The sequence below is a fragment of the Spinacia oleracea genome, chromosome 6 (genome assembly GCF_020520425.1).
Source record: "Spinacia oleracea cultivar Varoflay chromosome 6, BTI_SOV_V1, whole genome shotgun sequence".
Taxonomy (NCBI): Eukaryota; Viridiplantae; Streptophyta; class Magnoliopsida; order Caryophyllales; family Amaranthaceae; genus Spinacia; species Spinacia oleracea.
Genome location: NC_079492.1, coordinates 1,441,946 through 1,462,230, shown reverse-complemented (window position 1 = coordinate 1,462,230; position 20,285 = coordinate 1,441,946). Strand labels below are relative to the sequence as shown.

Genomic DNA, 20,285 nt, shown 5'->3' with positions numbered 1-20,285 from the left:
CATTCGCACAGTGGGGGTTAGACATCATTGGTCCCTTCCCCTCAGCGACGAACCAGAAGAAGTGGTTGATTGTAGGAGTCGACTATTTTAGCAAATGGATCGAAGCCGAAGCTGTCTCCTCCATCACCGAACCTCAGGTCCGCAAGTTCATATGGCAGAACATCATCACAAGGTTCGGCATACCAAGACTGATGGTCTTCGACCACGGGAAACAGTTCGACAACACCCCGTTGCAAAAGTGGTGCAAACAGTTCGGCATACACCTAGCGTACTCGGCAGTCTGTCACCCACAAAGCAACGGGCAAGCCGAAGCTGCTAACAAACTCATCCTCAACGCACTCAAGAAAAGAGTCGAGGATGACAAAAACAAATGGTTAGAAGAGCTACCCGGAACGCTATGGTCCCTTCGGACCACTGAAAAAGAAGCTACCGGACAAACACCGTTCCACCTTGTATACGGATCCGAAGCTGTAATTCCTGTGGAAATCGGAACAGAAAGCCTGAGGATCCAGGCATACAACAGATATGATGGGCTCCAAGGAGAAAGCAACAATCAACTTCTATCCGAAGCTCTCGATCTACTGGACGAAGCTCGGAACGATGCAAGGACACTCAACGCAGCCTATTTGCAGAGGGTCAACAAGCATTACAACCGAAGAGTCAACGCCAGACCCCTAAAAGTCGGTGATCTAGTACTCAGAAACGCCGCCTCGGTTCAGAAAGGACGGATCCATGGCAAACTCTCAGCCACTTGGGAAGGACCATACATCATCCATTCCGAAAAAAGGCCAGGCACGTATATGCTGAAACAGTTAGATGGAACAATCCTGAAGAACCATTGGAATACCGATGTTCTCAAGAAATATTTTGTATGATCCCTGTCTGTAAACCAAGTAAGTTGTTTAATGAGAAGAGGAAAGCCATTGGCACCATGTGTTTCATTAAACTTATCTCTATAATTATTGTCCCTTTATATATATATGCAGCCTCGGATCTGATCAATCCGAGACTAAAAACAGGTTGACTTTGCCCATTCCTTGATAAAATGCAAGAAATGACCAAATCATACACTTCAGGGAATCGTCCAGAATCCTCGGATTCGCGGTACCCTAATAAAATTTGTTCGCAACAAACAGTCGCTCGAATCAAGTTATAAAACTCCGGCTCAGATCCACGGATCGCCGAAGGCATAACTAAAGAGGCAGACTAGCGATCTCTTGCCCAGGTTTCCGAACCACAAGAGATCGGAAGAACAATCCAAACCTCTAAGCAGATCGACGGATTTGAAGAGTCTGGAAACTAAAGAGTCTCTTAGCAGATCTACGGATTTGAAGAACTCGCAAAACTAAAGAGTCTCTTAGCAGATCTACGGATTTGAAGAACTCGCAAAACTAAAGAGTCTCTTAGCAGATCTACGGATTTGAAGAACTCGCAAAACTAAAGAGTCTCTTAGCAGATCTACGGATTTGAAGAACTCGCAAAACTAAAGAGCCTCTTAACAGATCTACGGATTTGAAGAACTCGCAAAGTCAAAGAGTCTCTTAGCAGATCTACGGATTTGAAGAACTCGCAAAAGTTAAAAAGTCTCTTAACAGATCTACGGATGTAAAGAGCTCGCAAGATCAAAAGGTTTTTAGCAAGTCTACAGAAAGAGGAGCTCGAGAAATCTACGGATCTAAAGACCTAAAATTGCGAAAGTACAAATTGAAAAGAAGCAGCCAAGTAACAAACATTCATTTTTTATTCAATATTTGGGGGGAGTACAAATACACTGAAAACCTCAAAAATTGAAAACAAAATGAAACAGTTAAAATCGGCAGCCATCAACAGACAATACCGGCCTACCGAAGTACTAAAAGAAAGCAAAAAGAAATGAGTACAACGCAGCGCCGAGGCAAAAGGGGGAAAAGCAAGCACATATTCGGAAGTCCTCAACTGGAACCGACCGACTCTGAAGAAGACAACTGCCCGAATCCCTAACTCTTGGGAGTCTCAGGAGCGGCCCCTAGGGGAGCATCCTTCGAAGAACCCCCAGCAGTGGTATCACCTTCGGAAGTTGCCTTCTGGGCCCGAGCCTCTGCAAGAGCAGCTTGGCGTTCAGCTTCAGCTTCATCTCGATCAGCTTGGCATTCCACCAAGTGGTCCTCGGCCTGCATCCATAGAGGAACTTTCTCGTTCCAAGGGAAGTGAGGCATGTGCTTCGCAAACATGCGCCGAGCACCCAGGATGCCGTTCCAGTACTGCTCTCTACACTGATCAGCAGTGTAGAGGTTGACTCGCTCCTGCTCCAGCTTCCGAATATAGTCATCCTTTTCCCGAAGCTTCAGTCGAAGGACAGGCACCTTATCAGCTTGCTGCTGGATCAGCTCCCGATGCTGGACAAAATGGTGGAGCCTTAACTCCGCCTCTTTATGCTCCTTGTCGGCCGCTTCAAATTTAGACTTCATCTCCTGGAAGAGTCTATCTTTTTCCTCAAGTTCGCTAGCGAACTTAGCGGCCATATCCTTCTTTTCCTCAGCAAAGGAAGCGATCTTCTCAGCATCCTCTTCAACTCGGAAGATGAGCTGGCCAACCTCGGTCCCGATCTTCTCAGCAGACTCTCTAGCCTCGCGACTATAGTGAAGGTACAGCTGCTTGAGTTCCGTAAGCTCGGAGAGGAGTTGCCCAGCCTTCTGGTCCAAAATGGGAATATCACGAGCATAAGCCTCACGATATTTCCTCAGTTGTTTCTCCTCAACCGAGCTACACTCGGAAGCGAACGAAGACCAGAAAACAGCCTGGGAACGAGAGAAAGATGAGCAAAATAGGAAAAACATAAAACGAAAACACAACTCAAAGAGAAAAATCTAGCAAATTACCTCGTTCAGATAGTACTGGGCCATCATAGCCGGATTCCTCTCTTCGGCACCAGGAACCCTCCACTGCGGGTTAGCACGAAGCAGATTCTCCCGAGCAGCCTCGGGGCCCACCAAGGATCCCACGTGAGCCAAGGGGTCCTCTCCCAAAATCGGAGCCCTGGCATATCGAGCCATCGCCTCCCTTACTTCTTCGGGGATCCGTTTTAGCGGAACATCCGAACAGGGATCAGCATGGATCAGCCTATCCAGGGCCGAGGTAGAAGTAGAACCCAAAGTTGAGTGGCGCCTCTTCCTCGTCAAACCTTGCTCGGGCTGCTCCTCCTCTCCAGCAGAGGGAACCTCCTTCTGAACCTCGGGGACCGCAGCTTCGGGGCCCGAGAGATCTATCATCTCCTTGTCTGGACTCTTCTCCCTCTCGAAGGGAAGATCAGCAGACTCCTTCTTCTCCCCAGCTACCTCAGGGACATCCGAACCAGGAACAAAATCGGCTTCAATCGCCTCCATCACCTCGGTGATATCCTGGATTTCGATCCCCAAAGCAGCAGATGGTTTAAGGGGAGAAGGGATGATATCTTCCTCGATCAGCGGCTGATCCACGGGCGGCGGTTCAGCAACCACCACACTCTTTAACTTCTGCCCTGGCAAGGGCATGAAGTGAAGAAGATTCTTAGGAGGAGGCATGACTTCCGAAACCGCTTCCTACATAGCAAGCGTTCAAAGATTAGTTTCCGAAAAAGGGAGAAACGAACTACAAAAAATCCAAGTCAGAACAAATACCTTCTCCGAGGGCTGAGAAGCCTTCGCTTTCTTCGGATGCGTGGACGGCCTCAAAAGAGTGCTACCCTTCCTTTTGCGTTGATCCTAAAAAGGGGAGACCAAGGGTCAACGAATATAAAAGAAGAAAAAGGAAGAAATAGAGAAAAAAGCGGGAAATACCCGGTTCCTAGATAAAGTGATATCTATCCGAGCCGGAGATGAAACCGAAGGAACGGCACGCGGCACAGCGTCAGTCCCAGGACCCTAAAAAGATGGTCCAGGACCAAGACGTTAGCCGACGGCCAACCGAAAAGAAAAAGATAAACAGAAAATCGAGCTTATAAATGAACACTCACCGGGTCCGAAGTTGTCTTCAACTCAGGAAGCACAACCTTCACAGGAACAGCTTCAACAGAAGAGGCGGAATCCCACGGATCAGCTCGAACTTCGGATATCCGAGCAACCCCCGAAGGAGACAACACGTAATCCTTCAGACGAGGATTACGAGGGTTATCTTTTCCGAACTTGTACTCGGGAGCCGGGTCGTGAATAGTCTTCAAATCCAAAGAAATGCCCAACTTCTTAGGATCAATGCAGCTAAAGCCGTACTCTGCAAAAACAAAGCACAAAACATGTCAGCAAAACGAAACAGGAAAGAGGACAAACTCACTGAAAAAACGGTCTCAGCCGAAAGACACCTACCCCTGTCAAAAATCCTGCTGAGACCGGCAACAGCAAGAATGTCCTCCCTCAAAATGTAATTGAGATTCGGGAGCCAGCTAGACGGCAGTCGATGGTTATCCTCTTGAGCCAAGAACCACTGGAGGAGGTCCACATAGTGGCGATGGTTCCGATCTGGAGCTGCCACACCCCTCATATCAGGATCAGGAGCCACGAACCACTTCGGAGGACGATAAAAGTTGGGATGCTTCGGATCCGTCGGCACACGGACGAGCAACCACTCCGTCTTCCAATTGTGGTCAGAGCTAAGGTAGGGGTACGCCGTGATGTAGTTCGGATCCCCCCTCTTTCGGGACTTCTTGTTGACAATGGTCCACCAACCATACCCATCACCCTTGGAAGCATGGTTGAGAACCAGATCGTGAAGATCCCGAAAAATAGCGACAGAGCAAGGGAAATTGACGAAGTCACACACCCATCTAAATCCGATTATGTGCCTCATAGATTTGGGTGTGAGCTGGGCCAAACTAATGTTGTACGACACCAAAAGCTCGGATACGAACGGATCCAAAGGAAAGCGGAGACCATTCTCCAAATGGTGAGTGTACACGGAAATGAACCCCCTCGGTGGATGAGTCACCCGAGGACGCTCTTGTTCAGGAAGCTCGCACCAGTACCCCAAGGCATGCTGAATTCCGTATAGCTCCTCGGCCTTCCGATGATAATTCCCTAACTTCGCTTCCACCAACCAGTCACCGCTGACCGATTTCTCCAACGGACCGTCGATCTGCGTGGTCTCGTGCAAAATTGAGGCATACTTACCCTTCGGATCAGCTTCCGTCCAATGAACTGGAAACTCGGAGTAACGACGACGAGCACCCAAAAAGCCAGCTCTCTCACCAGAGGTTGCGCGTTCATCTTCGGAAGCATCCCAACCAATCGAACTCTTCACCAACGGCCTCTCCGAAGGTCGACCCCTCGAAGATTTCGGTAACCTCCCCGAAGGCACGTTCTCTCTCTCACTAGAGGAACCAACAACGAACTTGCTTTTGCCCCTATTCTTTGCCATGGTCGCGAAATCTCGATCTAGGGTTTAGAGTGAGGGGTAGAAGGAAGAGCGAAGAAAAAAGGAGAACTCAGAAGCAAATTACCTTTTTCCGAAGCGGAATTCGCCGATAAAGCGAACAACACAAGTTCCCGAAGTCTAAAGTTGGCCGAATTTCGTAGATCTGAAGAAGCAAATTGCACTGCGATCGCCGGAATTTAGAGAGAGAATGGGTTTGAAATAAGGAGTAAAAAGTTCAAAAGGAGCAAAGCACCCAGTATTTATAGAAAAGAGAAAGGGCGCATCAACTTCCTCAAACCCACGATCTCCATGACACATTACAATTCCCAACACTTGTCATCAATGCAAATCATCCCTTTTCAAAAAAAGAGAGGGAACTTTCGGACTTCTGACAGCTGGAAACCCACCCATTTAATTCTAAATGGACCGGGTCTGGGGGGCATGTTGTTTGGGCTCCCAATTGATTCTCAATTGGGCCACTAAGTGTTAGGTTATGATTCATATGACAGTTCATAAATCATGCGGAAAAACCATAAAGCCAGGAAACATATTATTTACACATAATCATTTAGCATAGTTTAGATGCATACTCTTTGTTGCGTGCCTTCCCTAGCTGCGCCCGAACCGAACAAGAACAAGTCTTTAGGACTCCAAGTGTCGTCCCTCCGTAGATAGTCCACAGCACGTCCGGATCCGCCTTAAGATTGACCAACTAGAATCGCCCTTAAGGTTCTAATATTTTCGGTTAGGTAGGCAAGAATATTGGCTGATTTTTCTGCTTAAAAATCTTAGTTTTGAATACTTAAAACTTCTGTATAAATAATGACCCCTAGGCCTTTATTTATAGAGTTACGGAAAAGGAATCGTAATCCTAGTAGGATACGAATTAATTGAAATTAGAATCCTACATGAATTCTATTTAATTAATTTATCCAATTTAGGAATAGGAATTTAATCATACACTAACTCTTGTAGATTTAGGAATCACGCATGAGCACAAACTCACACACACACGGCATCCACAAGGGCTGCCCATGCGCGTGCGAGCAGCAGCCCACGCAGCGCGGCCCACGCATCCGTGGCCTTGGCGCGCGCTGGGCCTGCCTTGCGGTAGGCCTGGGCGCTGCCTTGGCTGGGCTTGTGGCGCGCGTGCTTGCTGGGCGATGGCCCGGCTTCGTGCTGGGCCTTCGTCCGGCAGGCCTCGTCCGATGCTAATTCGTACGATACGCTTCCGATTAAATTCCCGGTTCCGGAATTCATTTCCGATACGAACAATATTTAATATTTCCGATTCCGGAATCAATTTCCGTTTCGAACAAATATTTAATATTTCCGTTTCCGGAATTATTTTCCGATTCCGATAATATTTCCGATTCTGACAATATTTCCGTTTCCGGCAATATTTCCGATTCTGGTAATATTTCCATTTCCGATAATATTTTCCGATACGTACCATGTTTCCGTTTCCGGCAACATCTACGACTTGGATAATATTCATATTTCCGATACGATCCATATTTCCGTTTCCGGCAATATCATCGTTTCCGGAGTATTCATTTCTTGCCTGTGACGATCTTAGCTCCCACTGAAACCAAGATCCGTCGGTTCCGAATATTCATAGATGGAGTATTTAATGCCATTAAATACTTGATCCGTTTACGTACTATTTGTGTGACCCTACGGGTTCAGTCAAGAGTAAGCTGTGGATTAATATCATTAATTCCACTTGAACTGAAGCGGCCTCTAGCTAGGCATTCAGCTCACTTGATCTCACTGAATTATTAACTTGTTAATTAATACTGAACCGCATTTATTAGACTTAACATAGAATGCATACTTGGACCAAGGGCATTATTTCCTTCAGTCTCCCACTTGTCCTTAGGGACAAGTGTGCATTTCCTAATTCCTTTGTCGCTCGATGCTTGCTCTTGAACATAAGGTAAGAGTTGTCATCCTTATTATGTCCAGAGGCGTTCCTCGGTTTCAGAGTTCAACTGATCAAATAAACAGATAATCATAGCCTATGATTCATCCGAGCACGGCCATGCATTTCACAGTTTCTAGCTCTCCGAGTGGCCTTGTACAACTTTTAAGCATCTCATCCCGATTTATGGGAGGACAATCCCAATCTTGCGATCTTGAGATTAGACTTCGTTTGATAGGTGATTACCTGAGCGTTGCCTTTATAGCCTCCTTTTACGGTGCGACGGTTGGTCAACGTCAAAGCAACCAGTTCTCAAACAAGTAATCTCAAATCACTCAGGTATTGAGGATTTAGTGTCTAATAATTTAATGAAATTTACTTATGACAGACTTTCATCTCTTACAGTAAAGTTTCATAGGTCTTGTCCGATACTAGTCTTCCCAAAGTAAGTATCTATGCAAATGATTATGACATTGCCATGTCCACATAGTTCAAGAAACAGAACTACTAGTCATCTTGCATTCTAATCGTCTAACGTTTTCTATGCGTCCAATTTTATAGAAAACTCCGATTAGGGACCATTTTCAACCTTTGACATTCAAGTTCACTTGATAGACATTTCTTAGTCACAGGACTGGTCCTGACAGTCTATCTTGAATATATCGTCAAGTTGAAGGGACTCATCATTTAATAAACCACAAATTAAATGGAAAAATGAATTCCTTTCATTTATTGTGAATGATTAACCAATAATGTTTTACAAAGATTTAAACTCTAAAACTTTAAAACATTAAACAGAGACATCAAAGCCATTCTCCAATATGCTTGATTCCCATAGCTGCAGTGTGCGAGTTGTGCTTCGCTTGCGGCAGAGGTTTAGTTAATGGATCTGATATGTTGTCATCAGTTCCAATTTTGCTTATCTCGACTTCTTTTCTTTCAACGAACTCTCGTAGAAGGTGAAATCTACGAAGTACATGCTTGACTCTCTGGTGGTGTCTAGGCTCTTTTGCCTGTGCAATAGCTCCGTTATTATCACAATACAGGGCTATTGGTCCTTTAATGGAGGGGACTACACCAAGTTCACCTATGAACTTCCTTAGCCATATAGCTTCCTTTGCTGCTTCATGTGCAGCAATGTACTCCGCTTCAGTTGTAGAATCCGCAATGGTGCTTTGCTTAGCACTTTTCCAGCTTACTGCTCCTCCGTTGAGGCAGAAGACAAACCCAGACTGTGATCTGAAATCATCTTTGTCGGTTTGGAAACTTGCGTCCGTATAGCCTTTAACAATTAATTCATCATCTCCACCATAGACCAGGAAGTCATCTTTGTGCCTTTTCAGGTACTTCAGAATGTTCTTGGCAGCAGTCCAATGCGCCTCTCCTGGGTCTGACTGGTATCTGCTCGTAGCACTGAGTGCGTACGCAACATCCGGGCGTGTACATATCATAGCATACACTATTGAACCAATCAATGATGCATATGGAATCCCATTCATTCGTCTACGCTCATCAAGTGTTTTTGGGCACTGAGTCTTGCTTAGAGTCATTCCATGAGACATGGGTAGGTAGCCTCGCTTGGAGTCCGCCATCTTGAACCTATCAAGCACCTTATTGATATAAGTGCTTTGACTAAGTCCAATCATCTTTTTAGATCTATCTCTGTAAATCTTGATGCCCAATATGTACTGTGCTTCTCCTAGATCCTTCATCGAAAAACATTTCCCAAGCCAAATCTTGACAGAGTTCAACATAGGAATGTCATTTCCGATAAGCAATATGTCGTCGACATATAATACTAGGAAAGCAATTTTGCTCCCACTGACCTTCTTGTATACACAAGATTCGTCCGCGTTCTTGATGAAACCAAAGTCACTGACTGCTTCATCAAAACGTATATTCCAGCTCCTGGATGCCTGCTTCAATCCGTAGATTGACTTCTTTAGCTTGCATACCTTTTTAGCATTCTTTGGATCCTCAAAACCTTCAGGCTGTGTCATAAACACAGTTTCTGTTAAAACGCCGTTTAAGAAAGCAGTTTTGACATCCATCTGCCATATTTCGTAATCGTAATATGCAGCGATTGCTAACATTATTCGAATAGACTTTAGCATTGCAACTGGTGAAAAGGTTTCATCGTAATCCACACCGTGGACTTGCCTGTAACCTTTTGCAACCAATCTAGCTTTGAAAACTTCAAGTTTCCCATCCTTGTCCTTTTTCAGTTTGAAAACCCATTTGCTTCCAATGGCTTGGTAGCCATCTGGCAAATCGACCAAATCCCATACTTGGTTTTCAGACATGGAGTCTAATTCAGATTGCATGGCTTCTTGCCATTGCTTGGAGCTAGGGCTCGTCATAGCTTGCTTGTAAGTCGCAGGTTCATCACTTTCAAGTAATAGAACGTCATAGCTCTCGTTCGTCAAAATACCCAAGTACCTTTCTGGTTGAGATCTATATCTTTGCGATCTACGCGGGGTAACATTTCTAGATTGACCATGATTCTCACCAGATTCTTCTAAAGATCTCTGAGTTTCATCTTGAATGTCATCTTGAGCATTCTCTAGAGTTTGTTGTTCGACTCGAATTTCTTCGAGGTCTACTTTTCTCCCACTTGTCATTTTGGAAATGTGATCCTTCTCCAAAAAGACACCATCTCGAGCAACAAACACTTTGTTCTCAGATGTATTGTAGAAGTAATACCCCTTTGTTTCCTTTGAATAGCCCACAAGGATACATTTGTCAGATTTTGGATGAAGTTTGTCTGAAATTAATCGTTTGACGTATACTTCACATCCCCAAATCTTAAGAAAAGACACATTTGGAGGCTTTCCAAACCATAATTCGTATGGAGTCTTTTCGACAGCTTTAGACGGAGCTCTATTTATAGTGAGTGCAGCTGTATTTAGTGCATGTCCCCAAAATTCTAATGGAAGTTTGGCCTGACCCATCATTGACCTGACCATGTCTAGCAAGGTTCTGTTCCTCCGTTCTGACACACCGTTCCATTGTGGTGTTCCAGGAGGAGTCAATTCTGATAGAATTCCACATTCTTTCAGATGGTCATCAAATTTATAGCTCAGATATTCACCGCCTCTATCAGACCGCAGTGCCTTAATCTTCTTGCCTAATTGATTCTCTACTTCACTCTGAAATTCCTTGAATTTGTCAAAGGATTCAGACTTATGCTTCATTAGGTAGACATAACCATACCTACTGAAGTCATCAGTGAAAGTGATAAAGTAGCTGAAACCACCTCTAGCATTTGTACTCATTGGTCCACATACATCTGTATGGATTAAACCCAATAGTTCATTTGCTCTTTCTCCAACTTTAGAGAAAGGTTGCTTTGTCATTTTGCCAAGTAAACATGATTCGCATTTACCATAATCCTCTAAGTCAAATGGTTCTAGAATTCCTTCCCTTTGAAGTCTTTCTAAGCGTTTCAAGTTTATATGGCCTAATCGACAATGCCACAGATAGGTGAGATCTGAATCATCCTTTTTGGCCTTTTTGGTATTTATGTTATATACTTGTTTGTCGTGATCTAATAAATAAAGTCCATTGACTAATCTAGCAGATCCATAAAACATCTCTTTAAAATAAAACGAACAACTATTGTCTTTTATTATAAAGGAAAATCCCTTAGCATCTAAGCAAGAAACTGAAATGATGTTTTTAGTAAGACTTGGAACATGGAAACATTCTTCCAGTTCCAAAACTAGCCCGGAGGGCAACGACAAATAGTAAGTTCCTACAGCTAATGCAGCAATCCGTGCTCCATTTCCCACTCGTAGGTCGACTTCACCCTTGCTTAACTTTCTACTTCTTCTTAGTCCCTGTGGATTGGAACATAAGTGTGAGCCACAACCTGTATCTAATACCCAAGAAGTTGAATTAGCAAGTATACAGTCTATAACGAAAATACCTGAAGATGGAACGACTGTTCCGTTCTTCTGATCTTCCTTTAGCTTTGGACATTCTCTTTTGTAATGGCCTATTCCATCACAATAAAGACAGCTTGATGTGGACTTGTCCTGCTTTGATTTAGCATTGCCCTTGGACTTTCCACCTTTCTTGAATGGTCTCTTTCTAGCCTTGAGTAAATCTTTGGCTTCACAGTCCAGTACTATTTCAGCCTTTCTGACAAGGTGAATAAATTCTGCAACTGTTTCTTCTCTTGGTTCACTTAGGTATAGTTGCTTGAAGCGACCAAACCCACTGTGTAGTGAATTGAGCAAGACAGAGACTGCCATCCTTTCGCTTATTGGTGTTCCTAGTAGACTTAGGCGATCAAAATATGAACACATAAGATCCACATGGAACCTCAGTGGGACGCCTACCCTTTGTTTAGTGCGAAGGAGCTGAACATGTGTTTCTTGGACCTCCATCCTATAACACCTGTTGGGAGAACTAACCTTTAGACCAGACATTGATTCAATCAACTCATGGACGTTCAGGTCCCTGTCCTCCGTACTTCCACGACAGATATCCCTCAGATTTTTGATGAGCGTAAAAGGTTCATAGGCTACAAACCTTCTAGCCCAATCATCAGGGATATTGTTCAGCATGAGACTCATAACCTTTTTGAGATCCGCATCCCAGGCGTAAAATCTCTCAGGGGTCATGTCTCTAGCATAGTAGCTTGGCATGGGATGTGACAGTACATACTCAAGCCCATTGAGTTTGACTATTTCAACTAGCTTAGCTTCCCATTCAAGAAAATTTGTCAGGTTCAGCTTGACCATAAGCTCAGAACCCATGATGATGTTTTGATTGTTGTTTGCCATATTAAAACTACAATTGAAAAGAATAAACAAATAAATAACCATTCACAGTTTCTCTTAATAAACTTAAATTCTAGCATACATGCATAATTCAGTGTTTATTAAGCATTTTATTCAAATTATGTGTTCCGGCAGGTGTGAATAAAATGATTCCAAGATCCTAAAATCATTGAAGAACTAAGCACAGTTTGTCGACTTAATCCTAGAACATCTTAGGTAAGCAAAAGCCTTTTGCTAATAGTCTAGAAACTATTCTTGGTTGATAGGTACGTCTAAGAACTTATTAGGTAAACCTATCGAATTTGCCACGACATAAAAGGACTCCTTACTTATATCGTTGAGTTTCACCAAAACTAACATGTACTCACAATTATTTGTGTACCTTGCCCCTTTAGGACCAATAAGTAACACCTCGCTGAGCGAAAACTATTACTAGATTGATGTAAAGGATATCCAAGCAAGTGTATATTTTGGCATGGCACCTTTTAACTCAATTTTTAAGTTTGGAACTTAAGGCTCTTACTATGTTGGTTAGATTTTAAGTGAACTAAAATCCTTAATCATGCAACATAATCAAGCTTTTGATCTCATGCATTTTAAGACATATTTAAAACAATAAATAACTTAAAACATGCATAAGATATTTGTGATCTAGTATGGCCCGACTTCATCTTGAAGCTTTGACTTCAAAGTCCGTCTTGAAAATCTCCGTGGGAGGCACCATTTTCTCCAAATAGGATAAGCTATAACTAATTACAACTTATTTGATGGTTCGCAGACCATATTTGAATTGAAAAATAACTTTGGTACTTTAGACCAATTACATTCAAATTAATGGTACGCAGACCATATTTTCTATCCTATTTGGGCCATACTAGTCACTTCATAACCTGCAAAACAGTACATATACAATATATACCATTCACCCATTCATTATCATGAATGGCCCACATAGCTGGTTAGTAAAACACATTATGCATCACGTAAACATTTGCAGCAATTAATCAAGGGCACCAATAATCTACCAATTATTCAGTCCTTATTAATTCTAATCAAGTTGTTTTAACCTTAAGGATTTGTAGACCTAATCAAGAGTTTATGACTAAAAAAAAAACGCTCCCACTTAAACCAATAAATTCATATGCTTTACCAATTTTAAACATAAAAATGTATTTCTAGTCTAACCGGAAACATACAAATTTAATTAAAATTTAAAGCTCATATCAATTTATAATTGAATCCAAAAATTTAATTTAATTTCAGTCGTATTTAAATTAATTCATGATTTTAATTTTAGTAAAATAATTAGAATAAATAACATTTATTATAATTATAATATTCAAAATTAAAATCCAAGAAAATAATTCAAATTATTAATTTTAAAATTAATTAAAATTACGTGAACTGAAAATTTCAAATTAAACATTCAAAACGATCTAATCGTAACGCAAACACCCTACGCGTTGCACGCCCATGGACCGTACGCACACAGCCATTGCTGGCCATGTGCGCGCAGCCCATGCGCTCGTCGCATAGCTGCTGCTTCCCTATCGCAAGCCTCCGCACGCATTGGTGCTCGCTGCGCGCGCCAGCGCTCATCGCACGCGAGCTATCGCTCGCAGTGCGCGCGCGCGACATCGCTCGCTGGGCGCGCGACATCGCTCGCTGGGCGCGCGAGCCATCGCTCGCTGGGCGCGCGACATCGCTCGCTGGGCGCGCGACATCGCTCGCTGTGCGCGCGAGCCATCGCTCGCTGGGGCGCGACATCGCTCGCTGGGCGGGCGACATCGCGCGCTGTGCGCGCGAGTAATGCTGGGCGCAGCGCTCGTGGCACGCGAGCTTGCGCTCGCTGCGCGCGAGGCTGCGCGCTCTTGTGCGAGGCAGCGCGCGTTGTGGTGCAGCTCGCTTGCTGCCCACACGCGACTGTTTTGGCTCGCCCTTCGCCCATGCCCATTCGTTCATTGCTCGTGGCACACGACACAAGGCAGGGCTGCTGCCTTGTGCTCGTGCACTACGCCCGTGCTCATTGCATTCGTGCCGCACGGGCGACGAGCTCCCTTGCTCGTCGTCGCATGCCCGCATTATACAACACCCCTTAAGGGTAACACGAAGCGTCCATTGCTTCGTGCGTGCAAGTTTTATGAACGAATCGCATAAAAATTTAAAATTTATATTTAAAATTAATGACAAATTAATAAATAATATTAATTTCATAATTTTAGGGCGAAAAAATCGAAAATTTATTATCCAATTGATTTCCGATTGTTATGGATTCAAGTCTAGGTCATAAAAATTTAAAATTTATCGTAAATTTACAATTTTTATGGTGGTTTTTAATCATAGGTTTCTAATTAAATTACAATTAATTATGAAAATCAAATTAATTCTAAATTATTCTAATTTTCAACAAATTAATCATAATTACAAATTAGATTGCATAATTAACAAGACTAGGCATTCAAACTTGTTAAACATATGCAGTAGGTCAATCAAAAATTCAAGATTTATCAACAAGAATCGCAAATATTTAATTTAACATCTTAAATTTACGAAATTTTGCATTCGAAAAACTAAAACCTTCGAAAAGTCATAGTTAGGCTTCGAATTTGAGAATTCTGGGTTCGGCAGAAAAATACTATTTTTGTCAAAATTTTAGAATGCCTTTTACATGCGGAATTGACACAAAAATCACTCAATTCGGATGAGTAACGAAGAAATTGCCGAAAAACTGCGTACGTATAATTAAATAAACGCAATTTGCAATTAATTAACAATTACGAAAATTAATCACCCCTTTTAATTCTTGCAAATTTGTAATATTTAACCATGTTCATGCAATTTAGATTATGAAAATAATAAGGGGCTCGTGATACCACTGTTAGGTTATGATTCATATGACAGTTCATAAATCATGCGGAAAAACCATAAAGCCAGGAAACATATTATTTACACATAATCATTTAGCATAGTTTAGATGCATACTCTTTGTTGCGTGCCTTCCCTAGCTGCGCCCGAACCGAACAAGAACAAGTCTTTAGGACTCCAAGTGTCGTCCCTCCGTAGATAGTCCACAGCACGTCCGGATCCGCCTTAAGATTGACCAACTAGAATCGCCCTTAAGGTTCTAATATTTTCGGTTAGGTAGGCAAGAATATTGGCTGATTTTTCTGCTTAAAAATCTTAGTTTTGAATACTTAAAACTTCTGTATAAATAATGACCCCTAGGCCTTTATTTATAGAGTTACGGAAAAGGAATCGTAATCCTAGTAGGATACGAATTAATTGAAATTAGAATCCTACATGAATTCTATTTAATTAATTTATCCAATTTAGGAATAGGAATTTAATCATACACTAACTCTTGTAGATTTAGGAATCACGCATGAGCACAAACTCACACACACACGGCATCCACAAGGGCTGCCCATGCGCGTGCGAGCAGCAGCCCACGCAGCGCGGCCCACGCATCCGTGGCCTTGGCGCGCGCTGGGCCTGCCTTGCGGTAGGCCTGGGCGCTGCCTTGGCTGGGCTTGTGGCGCGCGTGCTTGCTGGGCGATGGCCCGGCTTCGTGCTGGGCCTTCGTCCGGCAGGCCTCGTCCGATGCTAATTCGTACGATACGCTTCCGATTAAATTCCCGGTTCCGGAATTCATTTCCGATACGAACAATATTTAATATTTCCGATTCCGGAATCAATTTCCGTTTCGAACAAATATTTAATATTTCCGTTTCCGGAATTATTTTCCGATTCCGATAATATTTCCGATTCTGACAATATTTCCGTTTCCGGCAATATTTCCGATTCTGGTAATATTTCCATTTCCGATAATATTTTCCGATACGTACCATGTTTCCGTTTCCGGCAACATCTACGACTTGGATAATATTCATATTTCCGATACGATCCATATTTCCGTTTCCGGCAATATCATCGTTTCCGGAGTATTCATTTCTTGCCTGTGACGATCTTAGCTCCCACTGAAACCAAGATCCGTCGGTTCCGAATATTCATAGATGGAGTATTTAATGCCATTAAATACTTGATCCGTTTACGTACTATTTGTGTGACCCTACGGGTTCAGTCAAGAGTAAGCTGTGGATTAATATCATTAATTCCACTTGAACTGAAGCGGCCTCTAGCTAGGCATTCAGCTCACTTGATCTCACTGAATTATTAACTTGTTAATTAATACTGAACCGCATTTATTAGACTTAACATAGAATGCATACTTGGACCAAGGGCATTATTTCCTTCACTAAGTCCAAAGCCCAATGGCTCTAAACAACAACATCAAACCTACCAATGGCTATTCAGCCATCCATTAAGGCCCAAGGCCCAATAACAATAAATGACCTATGGGCATTTATTATGCAAACACTATAAATAGGCCGCCAAGGCTCACACCTCAAGGTACGTCCAATTTACCGCCTTAAGACTACTCTTCTAGAGAACTTCTCTCTAGAATCCGAGCATCATTCTTACTTAGGCATCGGAGGGGCTTTCCTCGGAAACACCCCCGAGGCTAGTGACTTTGCTCTTGTGCAGGTGAATTCGGATTCCACTCATTCAAACAAGCAAGATCTTCAACACATACAAAAGGGCCTTCATTCGAAGCCCATTGTTTCCATCTTTACAACACCGGAACACTTATTATTCCAACAAGGCAAATTTGTATATTGCAAATAAAATCAATAAAGTCATAAATTTCTCTTGTTTTTTTTATTTCCAAAGATGGTTGTTCTTGGAAGAATAATAATACGTAGCATTTTAAAGTGGTCCATCAAAATTTTTGGAAGAACCTTTAAAATTACAACATTTTTTGGGTGTCTTTTATCTTTAAGTGCTAGTATATTCTTGTAAATTATTTCTATGCATATTTGTTTTTTTTTTTTACTCTCTGGCTTTTTATAGTTATTCGGGGAATTGTTAGCTTAGAACAATTGATCCAAGATGGAAACATTTTATACAAATTGCCAAAAGTTTGTATTCTAAAGAACAAATATAAAATCGTGTTTTAAGTAATGTACCTAGCTAGTTCTATTACTTATCAAATATTATCATGCATTTGATATTATTAGAAGTGAAAATTAGTTAAATCATATCTATGTTAATGAAGCATACATTTTCCATGCGGTTCCTACTCGATCTAATACTATTTTGCATGAGTTTTTACATTATGAGAGTTGTTTGATATATACTACGTAGTTAATTAATTACTTCATCTCATGTATTATGATGGTCAATGGCACAAACACATGTTTTTTAATTAAGCAAATAAAAAGTTAAAGGACAAAATATTTTTAACCACTTATAAAAATCGAAAATTTATTTTTTTACCACCTTTGTGAACTGTAAGCATAATAATAATAACTGTAAACATCTTTATAAACGGAGGTAGTGTACTTCAAAATATTTAAGAGGCGTTGGGTTATTAAATTCCTCAAAAAGCTACGTCACAAAGTTGTGACAACATCTTCACATGAAAAATTATTGACACATAGCAATATAGAGTGGGTTGATGTTGATGAGCCTACAAAGTTTTCACCGACAAATTAGTCATGGCTCCATGCCCACACAATATTTTTGTAGATAACAATCTTCTCCTTGGCCTTTTTTGACTAAACAAAACAAGGAACATTGGCCTATATATACACCTACTCCGTATATGGCAACACTCGTATTTGCCTAAATAAAGAAAGAGGATATTTGTAAAAATTTAGTTTTCAACTTAAGTTAAATTAATTATCAAAAAAAATACTTAAGTTAAATTATAGTGTAATCTAGTTAAATCGTATGATGAAAACCATTATGTAAAAAACTAGAAAATTATTTCGGTGTTTTGTATGGTAAAAATATATAATTAGAAGACCCTCCTCTTAAGGGGTACACCTAATTTATCATTTTGAAGTATCAAGAGTAGTTACGGCCAATTACAAGTATTGATGTATACAGATGAATTTACAAGATGATCTACATTTGTTATCCAATTTGCAGCGTTATTGATGTGCTTGATTTCCTGGTGGAGTGTTGGAGAAGTAGGTTGATATATTCCTGTGAATTTGTGATTATGCATGTTTTGAATTTTCCATGAAGTGCTCAATTGATCTTTAGTTTTACCATTGAATTTGAATAAACCACATAAAAACTAGAACAATATTTTGTAAATTCAAAAGATGGAGTATGTTTGACCTATATACAAAGTATTTTATTATTATTGACATTCTACATTTTACATATAAGTATAAGTAGATTGTATAAAAAGTTACACTGAAACTAATCAGAAATATTCAAGAGTGTCAACATTCATAATAATCCTCCATAGACATTTAACACAAAATAATATTAATACTCGCCTAGGCAACACATTATATCGTTGTTATTTTCAACTTCTAGGGATGATCAGCCAGTTTGCCAATCGCCATTTTCATTTTATTTTACCATTGAATTTGATCCCTTTTACCCTTTATCAATAGTAAAGAAGTTATTGATTATCTATAATGTGTTTTCTTACATCATTTGCAACTGTATTATAGAGTAGTCTTTTATAGACAAATCCACTTTTGAAAATTAACATATTGAGTAGTTTTTTCCTTTTACTATTTACAACTCCAGCTGTTTAATTAATTATAAAAAATTTCATGAAAGATGTCTAATCATACAACGTTAAATTCGTTACAGGGATGTTGTACTAGAAATTATGTGTAGTTAAAAATTTGACAAAGATGATTAATCATTTTTTTCATGTAAGAAAAAGGAGTAAAATAATTGACCAAATTCCACTCTGAAAAACTACCCTACATAATAACAACCCCATTTCCCAATTTCCCACTAATTCCTCCTGATTTTGATGCCACCACCTAGCATTTTCTCATGCCGACAAAATTCAGTCATTAAAATCCTCAAAAGTCCTAAAAAATCCCAATTTTAATAAAATATTTAAATAATCTGGGATGATAACATTTAATTTACAAACTTTTAGGAAAGACGGTCTAACGGTTAGACCACTTTTATGCATGCACTTTAACTGATTATTAAACCGCTGAAATCAATTAGTTAACTTTGAAATTCAATTAGTTAAGCAACGAAACCAATTAGTTATGCAACCGAACCTATTAGTTAAGCACTGAACTAATTAGTTAAACAATTAAACTGATTAGTTAAGCAATGAGATAAATTAGTTAAGATTTTATGAGTTTTAGTTATTAATAAGGTTGTTGGAAAATAATAACTATTCGACTCATAAATTTAACTATATGTCTTTATACCTTAACTATTTTGTTATTCAATTAGTTATGATTTTATTACTTATAGTTATGTTTTACACTAGTTTAGTTAAATTTAACTATATGTCTTTATACCTTAACTATTTTGTTATTCAAAAAAAGTGGTCTAACCGTTAGACGGTCTTACATTTAATTAGGGATCTCAATGAAACGAGACGAATGCAGATGTAGGTCCCTTCATCCCCATCCTATGATGACACCATTTAAAATTTTCATCTCCATTCCCGCCCCATCACCTATGATGGGTACAAATTTCATCTCCATCCTCATCCCAACATGTACAAACTAAAATCCATCCCCGACCTACCACCTGCATGGTTATTCATCGTCGTCTCACCCCTGTCCCATACCCGCATCAATACCAGCCTAATTTTTCTTATTTAGCAAACGTTTACCAAAGTATATAATGAAAAATAACTTTACAAAAAATAGTCTATGACTAAAAGTAATGTATGTATATATATAATGGAAAAAGTGTTTGCCAAACAAAAAAAAATCTAAACGTCTCACTTAAATTCACTTAATGTTTTTGTTAAACTTTTTTAAAATTATTTATTTCACGTAGAAAATGATGCCCCAGTTAAGTTGACGAGCATGTAGCGGGGCGAGTGGGGATGGGACATAGCGGATGGGGATGAGGCAGGTTCTAGACAAAATCCACACCTGGGCCATCACTGCTAAACCCCCTACATAATTGGGGCAGATGCGGAGCGAAAAACACTCTCCACTGAGATCCTTACATTTAATTAATTGTGAAACCATACTCCTTCCTTTTCATATAAGTTTTGACACTTATAACACCACATAGTTTTATGATATAATTTGTTATTTGATTATCAAATACGTTGTACGAAGTATTATTTTATTAGAATAGTAGACGGGACATCGATAGCTATAGTAGGGTACTCCGTATTATTATTATTATTTTTT

General features: G+C 40.7%; 1 protein-coding gene across 2 annotated transcripts; it reads right to left on the bottom strand.

Annotated features, from left to right (window-relative positions):
• Window positions 1-1,972: 1,972 nt before the first annotated feature.
• Window positions 1,973-4,732, bottom strand: LOC130464045 (uncharacterized). 2 transcript variants are annotated; one of them, XM_056833412.1, is made up of 4 exons: window positions 3,971-4,732; window positions 3,636-3,719; window positions 2,859-3,557; window positions 1,973-2,777 (listed from the first exon to the last, which is right to left on the bottom strand). In XM_056833412.1, exons 3-4 carry the CDS (start codon window positions 3,537-3,539, stop codon window positions 1,977-1,979), a joined length of 1,482 nt encoding a protein of 493 aa, XP_056689390.1. In that variant the 5' UTR covers window positions 3,540-3,557; window positions 3,636-3,719; window positions 3,971-4,732; the 3' UTR covers window positions 1,973-1,976. The 2 variants fall into 2 exon arrangements, with proteins under 2 accessions (XP_056689390.1, XP_056689389.1); XM_056833411.1 differs by having other exon boundaries at window positions 3,636-4,732.
• Window positions 4,733-20,285: the final 15,553 nt, after the last annotated feature.

Bases quoted from the DNA above. Each gene is read 5' to 3' on its own strand.
- LOC130464045 (XM_056833411.1), bottom strand. From the start codon at position 3,539: ATGCCTCCTCCTAAGAATCTTCTTCACTTCATGCCCTTGCCAGGGCAG. The intron at 2,778-2,858 runs GTAATTTGCTAG...TCTCGTTCCCAG, and splicing joins CCCAGTACTATCTGAACGAG to GCTGTTTTCTGGTCTTCGTT.